At 44.7% G+C, this 8,558-nt stretch overlaps 1 protein-coding gene across 3 annotated transcripts in view; it reads left to right on the forward strand.

Annotated features, from left to right (window-relative positions):
• Positions 1 to 7,804, forward strand: part of SCHIP1 (schwannomin interacting protein 1) — a gene marked incomplete at both ends in the record, with an annotated part of 33,975 nt that extends 26,171 nt beyond the window's left edge. For all 3 annotated transcript variants that reach the window (XM_080349545.1, XM_080349546.1, XM_080349547.1), the window contains 6 exons: positions 2,428 to 2,546; positions 4,352 to 4,469; positions 5,363 to 5,560; positions 5,905 to 6,028; positions 6,338 to 6,431; positions 7,753 to 7,804. In XM_080349545.1, coding sequence (XP_080205671.1) covers positions 2,428 to 2,546; positions 4,352 to 4,469; positions 5,363 to 5,560; positions 5,905 to 6,028; positions 6,338 to 6,431; positions 7,753 to 7,804 — 705 coding nt within the window. The remainder of the gene's footprint in view (positions 1 to 2,427; positions 2,547 to 4,351; positions 4,470 to 5,362; positions 5,561 to 5,904; positions 6,029 to 6,337; positions 6,432 to 7,752) is intronic.
• Positions 7,805 to 8,558: the final 754 nt, after the last annotated feature.

Genomic DNA, 8,558 nt, shown 5'->3' on the forward strand with positions numbered 1-8,558 from the left:
TCGGGTCGGTCAGGACGTCTGGCATCAGCAGCGCCGTGTGCCCCGGGGATGGGGTTTTGCGGGAGGAAGGTGGATATCGGATGAATTCTGTCTCTCGACCAAAAATGTGGCGTATTTTGGTGTCAAAGTGCCGCAGCGCGTTGGGGTCTGGTTGCCAACACGTGTCGGAGGCGGGTGGCGAGGTGCATAAATGATAGTGTATAATCTGCAAACACCGGAGAGGTGGTTGTGGTAGGTTTATTATATAAAGAGCAATAATTACAGCAGGGAATGGAGGTGGGGAAACGGCGGTGGGGAAGGTCTGAACCTCTCCTGGCGATTTGCCTTTGCCGGAATGGTTGTGTAAAGCGTTTTACACGTGGGCGCTCGCAGCCATCCCCTGACATTGTGTTTTTATCCGTGTGCTTAACCAAAGGCAGCTGCTGACCTTCCGAATTGGTAACAAGAACATCCGCCCAAAACTGTTTTGCCTTAAAAATAAAAAGCAGCCTTGTGTTCAAAATAATTGTTTGAACTAAACTTCGGCTGCCCCCTCTTTCAGAATCAGGTGCATTTCTTTGATCCAGTGCCAAAAATAACATGTTTAAGTAACATGGGTTTATATTTTGCTTGCTAACACCTTTGCGTTTTGAGTATTTGATGCATTATTTTTTATATATCAAGTCAGTATATTTGATAGGTGAAAAAGCACTTGCAATTTGCTTTCTCAATGTATAGTTTTCAGTACCCAACTCAGGATGTATAATGCAGCTGTTGGGTGATTTATCTAAAGCCTGAAGTCCAGTTCCCTTAGGTATATTATATTTCTTAGTAACTGTTCCCTATATTATAATAACAACAAGTAGCACTCTTGATACCTTTATGGTCATTAGCCCGTGTCTGGTTTATAAAAGGGGATATTCTGGGCTTAGTCCTGGGACCAGTATCATTTAGTATCCCCAGTAATGACCTGGTGGGGAGAACAAATTGTGCACTGATTCAATGTGCAGATGTCAAACTGGGGGCAGTTGTGTCTCGGTGGGAAACGGAGCAAAGTTTGAAAAGATCTGGAGAGACAGCCCCACCTGAAATATGTGGAAGTGTGCCTGGATTTATACGTATTTTGATAAAATAAGGGTAATTTTTAGCGCACACCGCGTATGGAGATGCCCACGTGCATCATGAGATGGGCAGCACAAGGAACCGGTGCAGGCGACCCTGATTCTGCTTTCAGACCATTAAAAATATATATTTCTTACTCCTTTTTCCTTCTTTTTTTTCATTGTGCTGCCTTACCCAGCACAACTGCCTGTTTTTCCCTCTAAATCTGAAAACGGCCTCTGCATGATGGAGGCATCGATTACCAAAACCTGAAAGAACAAAGCAGAAAAACATTCTTGAGTGGTCTGGGTAGAAATTCAGGAGTTCAACCCAAAAATTCAATACCACTTGATGCCCTGGAGGGCTTTTTAATATTTCAAATGAAAGGAGTTAGGTTACACACCAACTATGTATTTTGGTAAGGGATTGACAGTATAATGGGCAGTGTGATAACGTAATGTATGTAGTCAGCACTTTAGTTTGAATTAAATTATTAGCTATTTTAAGCTAATAATTTACATTTTGTTATATCTCACTTTCCTGGATCAAAAAGGTGCTTTATTTTTAGTTAGGTAAAATATGGCAAGTGCAGTTATATTAATTCATGCCATTGAAGCAGCCCATGCTTGCCTGCTGTGTCTTATTTTGTTGCCTATTTGATTGGGTATTATGTGTTATTTTAAAATGAAATGTTTGCGGGCTTCACAATGTTCTTTCTATCAATAACTTGCCTCCTGGTGTCAGCATTGGCATATAATCCATTAGTGACAGACACTGGGATAGTACTGGTGCTAATTTTGAGCCTAGATCTATGATTTGCATCTATTGCACATTGATTACACAGTCATCTCCATAATCATTGATTGGTGATTAATTTCAAACCACTTTGTAGCTTGCTCCTATTAGAACTATATGTGTATATCTATAAATAAGTTTTTAAAACTGGATAATTTGGTGGCAATGGTTAAAAATACATCTCAGAGCACACTGGTAGAAGGATGGTGAGGTTTTGGAGGCTGCTCAGGCAGGTGGAAGATGATGATGGAAGTGTCATCTCAGTTGTATATGGATATAGGTGCAGATATCAGTGTGTATATTAGGTATGTATCAGATGTATACATGAGTGTGTGTGTATGTAGCTGTATAACCATCAATATGTGGAGAGAGAAAGAGATGCAGATGGGCCTCCGTGTTGGGATGCACGACGTGGTCCACCCAAGCCTTGGAGACAGCTTGGAGTTGTGTTGGCCATCACGGCCACGACGTTGGGGCTGGTGGGACAAGGCTCCTTCCTGCACGCTGGCATGGCCGGCGGCTTCATCCTCTCTTCTTGCCCTTCCCTTTCAGGCCCAGAAGAATGAGCGCGAGTCCATCAGGCAGAAGTTGGCTTTGGGTAGCTTCTTCGACGATGGCCCCGGACTGTACACCAGCTGCAGCAAGAGCGGCAAGCCCAGCCTGTCCTCACGGTAAGCCAGGCGCCTTGAGCCCTGGCTGGAGCCTGAAAAGTATGAGATGATACCTCCAGTGGGACATCCCGAGACCTTCCCTTCATTGCATCCCTCGGTTTTTGCTTGCAAACATATTATTGAATTGTCCTTGCAACCATATTCTCGAGTTGTCCTTGGTTTAGATCGTCTTGTGCTCCGAACGCAATAATTGTGTGTTATGTAAATAACTCTAAATAATATGCTGAAATATTAGTTTAAAACTGTCGAGAAGTGATATTTGGATGCTCAGGGGATAAAGGAAATGAGCTAAAGTTTCCTGAGTTAGGTTTCCTTCAGCTTTTCATTGAAGGTCTCTGTCCTGAACAGAACGTTGCCTTTGGACTTGGGTAACCAAGACCAAAACCAGTGCTGGAAGTATCATGAATTTACAACTGGAGTTATTTTCAGGAAAATAGCTGGTTAATTTTTATTTTCCAATGAGTTCTTTATGTTGAGTTGCAAAATACTGAGGATTTTAATGCCTGGTTTAATGCCAGATGCACATGTCTGTAGCATGGCAGACATTGGGAGTGAAGATCTACCTGTTGCCATGGTGTGGGAGAATCAAAAAAGAATCTTAGAGAGGCATAAAACCAGGAGGAATGCTGTTATTACACCAGAGAGGTACAATTGTGAAATTAAATTGAACTGCAAGTCATTTGAAAGGGAAAACAGTTTTGCTCTGTGTAGTTACAGCTAAACCAGGAGCCGCTATCTTGTAATTATAGCGCGGGTCTAATTAACGCTGCGCGGCAGGCTTTGGCAGCTGTGCCACGAGAAATTACCAGCTGTACCTGAATGCTTTGGCGTCGCGTTAATATTTATAGTCCTGGCAAAGCGTTAATATTAAACACTGCTTGGTACAGGACCTATAGGAACCTTTGCCGGACCATCGCTCTCATTTTTGTGCTTGCAGAGGAAACAAAACTGTGCTTGCATATGAAATGTGGAGTTGAACCAGGGGCGCATCGTGCATCCCAACATGGGTACCTGCGTCTGAGCGCCACGGCTTAAAAGCTTGTGCAGAATTAGAGAATTAGGGAATAGTTTGGGTTGAGGGGACATTCCCGGCTCCCCCAGTGCCCCCCCTGCCATGAGCAGGGACATCATCACCAACTCAGGGTGCTCAGAGCCCCGTCCAGCCTGGCCTGGGATGTCTCCAGGGATGGTTCATCCACCACCTCTCTGGCCAACCTGGGGTTTCATCACTCTCAGTGTAAAAAAAATTCAATTATTAATGCAGTCTATTTTGCGGTAATAGTGGCTTAAGAAATTGCACTAAAATAAATGAAAAATAAGAGTTTGCTCTCTGTAAGTACCAGTATGAACCACCCCTTTGGGATTGAGAAATAACAGGCAGCAGAATGTGTGTGGGAGCTTGCCCTGTCTTTAGCAGGTGGTTCTTTTATATAATAATATTTTTATATATTATTTACCTATTTTATATATCAATATATGTTTATATCTATTTATACATGAAATATAGAATATGTATATGTATTCTTTTATTTCATGTAATAAGACAGGCACCCTGATGACAAAATCTCTGCAGCATCTTGGCAGTTCTGAAGTTCATCAATAGGTGGTGGTAGAAGCGTTTTCGTCAGCCGGTTTCCAGTCCCAGTGTAAAAGTGACACTGGGAAATGGCAGCACTGGGAGTGTGATGTCCTGCACGGCCTTTGGGGGGGGACAACCATCTTCTTGGGAAAAAAAGTGAAGATATTTCTATTTTCCTTCAGCCCAATAACCAAATCAGGATAACGACTCCCTTTTCCTCCCGCAGGTTACAAAGTGGGATGAACCTGCAGATTTGCTTTGTGAACGACAGCGGCAGCGACAAGGACAGCGACGCCGATGACAGCAAGACAGAAACCAGCCTGGACACGCCGTTGTCGCCCATGGTAGGTCTGGAGCCTGGAAATGGAAACTGAAAAAGAACTGATTCTATTAAAATATAATTGCAACGCCAAACCCCAGAGCAGCATCTCCAGCCATCAGTAAAAGAAAAGCGAGATGCTGAGGGGCAAATCTGGTGACTATAGAGCTGCTGTAGCGCAGATGCCTTCGCGTGAAGGTGTTTTCCTTCCTCCTTCCTTCCTCCCTTTCTTCTCGGCTCTGATAATTATCAGGGCAGTAATGAATAGGAAGCGGTATCAGCTCTCACCAGCTTTCCTCTCCTTTCTTTTCCTTTGTGAATATAACACCACGGTCTCAGATGTTTTCTTCCAGCTTAACCAGACTGTCCCTTCAATGCCTATTGATCTAGTTGGCTCCTCTTTCCATTTAAAGTTCACAAGTTGCTATTAATAGTCAAGGGGGCCTAGCTGGGAATTATTCTGATTTTTAAAGGTAAACTTGTGGATTTTAAAAAAAAAAATCTGTGCTATTCACCTTCTCTGTAGAAATGATGCCACTTATAAGTGCACAAATCTACAGCTGCCTGAAAGGAGGGTTTAGTATGGAGAGTGTTGGTCTCTTCTCCCAACTAAAAAGCAACAGGATGAGAGGAAACGAGAGGAAAATTGTGCCAGAGGAGGTTGAGGTTGGATGTGGGGAACAATTTCTCGCCCAAAGGGCTGTGGGGCATTGGAACAGGCTGCCCAGGGCAGTGCTGGAGTCACCATGCCTGGAGGGCTGGACAGATGGAGATGAGGTTCTCAGGACATGGGGCAGGGACAGGGGTTGGACTCGATGAGCTTGAGGGTCTCTTCCAACTTAAATGATTCTGTGAAAACATGTAGACAGCAAACCTGCTGAGGTGATGGGGCTGTAACGCTGCATCTCTGCTCCCCAGAGCAAGCAGAGCTCGTCCTACTCCGACAGAGACACGACGGAAGAAGAGTCAGAGTCCCTCGATGACATGGATTTCCTCACCAGGCAAAAGAAACTCCAAGCCGAAGCCAAAATGGCCTTGGCTATGGCCAAGCCCATGGCCAAGATGCAGGTGGAGGTGGAAAAGCAGAACAGGAAGAAATCGCCGGTAGCGGATCTTGTAAGTGGGAGCCGTGGGACGGCGCGTTGGGGAACACCAGCCCTTCGGCTGTTTGCTTTGGTTGTTGGGACACGTACAGCGGGCAGCGGTGCTTGTAGACATGGGGAGGAGCAGTGGAGATCATCCATGTGTCGGGAGCTGGAGGGTTGACATGGATTGTCAGTCCACCTCTGGTGCTGGTAGATCTGGGTCAAACGTGGAGGTGTTTCAGCTCATTTTGTACTCTCGGTGCAGTTGTTTGTTGCTGCAGGCAGAGGGGGAAATGTCTGCAAAGCAAGCTGCCGCTGGTCGGGAATAGGAGTAATTGGTAAGAAAATGGTAAAAAACTGAAAATTTCTTTTCAGCTGCCACATATGCCTCACATAAGTGAATGCCTGATGAAGAGAAGTTTAAAACCCACTGACCTAAGAGACATGACTATCGGGCAGCTACAAGTGATAGTCAATGATCTCCACTCGCAGATAGAAAGTAAGTGACGCTTGTTTAATTATTCTTTGGTATGTCCCATTTATTTAAGAGCAGTTCTCTAGGCTACACATGGGAATGTTGGTAAATACATGATAACACGAGTATACACAGAAGTTGGAGATGAAATTCTCTCTGGGTTTGGCTCCTTCAGCTTTTTTCTTTTCTTTGTGGCAAGGGGTTTATGGTTTAGCCTAGAAAACATTCCCTCCTGGTTCTCCGCACCAGCTGATGTGTATCGCAGTGGGAAGGGTGATGTACGGGTCCCAATGCGGGGTTCCATCAAACTCCCCTCCTTTCTCCTGTCTTCAGGCTTGAACGAGGAGCTGGTGCAGCTGCTGCTGATCCGGGACGAGCTGCACACGGAGCAGGACGCCATGCTGGTGGACATCGAGGATCTGACCAGGTGAAGGAGCCTCCTCGGGGGGTGTTTCTCCCTCCTCACAGGTCTAGTAGAGGTTCTTTTCGCAGAATTTGGGTACTAAAGCTTTTTGCTGTACAAGGTAAAGGGTTGAGCAGGATGCTGCTCTCTCCACCAAAACAAGAAACCGAGGCAGTTGGGTTCTGGAGGTGGCTCAGCATCTTTCAAGGGCTCCCCAAACGCAGGTGGTTCATGCTCTTGAGCTGGTGTTTCCATTTCCAAACGCAGGTGGTTCATGCTCTTGAGCTGGTGTTTCCATTTCCAAACGCAGGTGGTTCACGCTCTTGAGCTGGTGTTTCCATTTCCAAACGCAGGTGGTTCACGCTCTTGAGCTGGTGTTTCCATTTCCAAACGCAGGTGGTTCACGCTCTTGAGCTGGTGTTTCCATTTCCAAACGCAGGTGGTTCACGCTCTTGAGCTGGTGTTTGTTTCCATTTCCAAACGCAGGTGGTTCATGCTCTTGAGCTGGTGTTTCCATTTCTAAACGCAGGTGGTTCATGCTCTTGAGCTGGTGTTTCCATTTCCAAACGCAGGTGGTTCATGCTCTTGAGCTGGTGTTTCCATTTCCAAAGTCTGAGGAGAAAAAAACCTGGGGAGGAGCGATGCTGCAAACCCGCAGCAAAAATACACATGGCTCCCTGTGTGACCATGTCCCTCTCACGGGGCTGAGCTGCAGCCCATCAGGGCTTGGCTGGTTGTGGGAAACTGCAGCGGGTCTGTGGAATCCTTGACAGAAAATATGGGAGTAGAGATCAGCCTTGAAGATATTAAGATTTACCCTTGAGAAGGATGGGAGTAAAGGAGTATCCAGAGGTATGGAGATGTACCCGTGAGAGAGGAGAGATGTACCTGTGAGAGAGAAGGGGCTAGAAGAATAACATGGATGATAGCAAAATTAACCAATGAGATGTTAGTGCTGTAACTTGTAACCAATAGTGAAAAGACACATGAACTGGTAGAATTGTATAAAAATGCACTTGTAGCAATAAATGGCACCTATTACTTTCATCTTGAAAGAATTTGGTCCATGTCGTTTGTCCGTCTCAACCGTGACAGCTGGTGGGATTTCAAAGTCCCTTAAATATGAATGTTCACTAGCAGATAAAGTGCAGAATGTAGGTGTGTTTCCCAAAGGACCTTGTCCCTCAGGCAGCAAGGCGCTCAAGAGGCGGTTTCCTTTGCGATGACGAGTGATGCGCTGCAGAAGCGATGTCCATGTGTTTGTGTTTTTCAATGTGGTGGTGGCTGTGGTTTGGCTTCCTCCTCCTCGCGCTGTGGTGAATAACGCAGCTCTTCTCCTCCGCAGACATGCCGAGAGCCAGCAGAAACACATGGCAGAGAAGATGCCGGCAAAATGAAGCCCCGGAGCAGAGCTCGAGCCAGATTTCATTCTGCTTCTGTGCGTGTCCAAGCGCTGATGCCCACGGCGGCGCCCGAGAAATCCAGTGTTAGTCATTGACCATGTCTGAAGCTTTATGTCCGGTGATTGGCCTCTGCTTCTTAATTTATTTTATTTTTTTTACTTGTGCCACTAAATATCAGGCATTTTAATAATATTATTACAAAAAAAAAATGTACAGTACTTATAACATTATAAATCATGGGTGAGAAGAGAGGGTAGTTTAACTTTATTTTTGGTTGTTTAGAGATTTTCAGTTGAACGATATTTTACCATTGACTACTTTTTTATTCTTCACTGTAGTTTTAAAATAAAGAAACTGTACTTGACGGTGCTATACAAGTCAAAAAAATACATGCCTGCCTCGTAGTGAAGTTGTAGCTTTCAGTAATATGTATATTTTAATCAGTTTTCAACATTTTGTGAATGTTGACTACCTGACATTCATTTTTAGATGTGCTATTAACATTGGGTTGGATTCAGAGAGTTACCTTGAAAGTTTTATGTATAAATATGTAAAATAAAAATCTAAAACCTTGTTTCATATGATACGTCTTTTTGTTGCCTGGAGGTTGGGTTTGTGGTGCACCAGCGATGTGCTCCTCGAACTCAGTGCGCAACTCCTGAGTTGCCAGCACCTGAAAGAGCCTTTTTATTTCAACACAGGAAATAACAGAGAGGAGACAGGATTGTTGCAGCATTATTGATTTGTA

The sequence above is a fragment of the Nesoenas mayeri genome (genome assembly GCF_963082525.1).
Source record: "Nesoenas mayeri genome assembly, chromosome: 9".
Taxonomy (NCBI): domain Eukaryota; kingdom Metazoa; phylum Chordata; class Aves; order Columbiformes; family Columbidae; genus Nesoenas; species Nesoenas mayeri.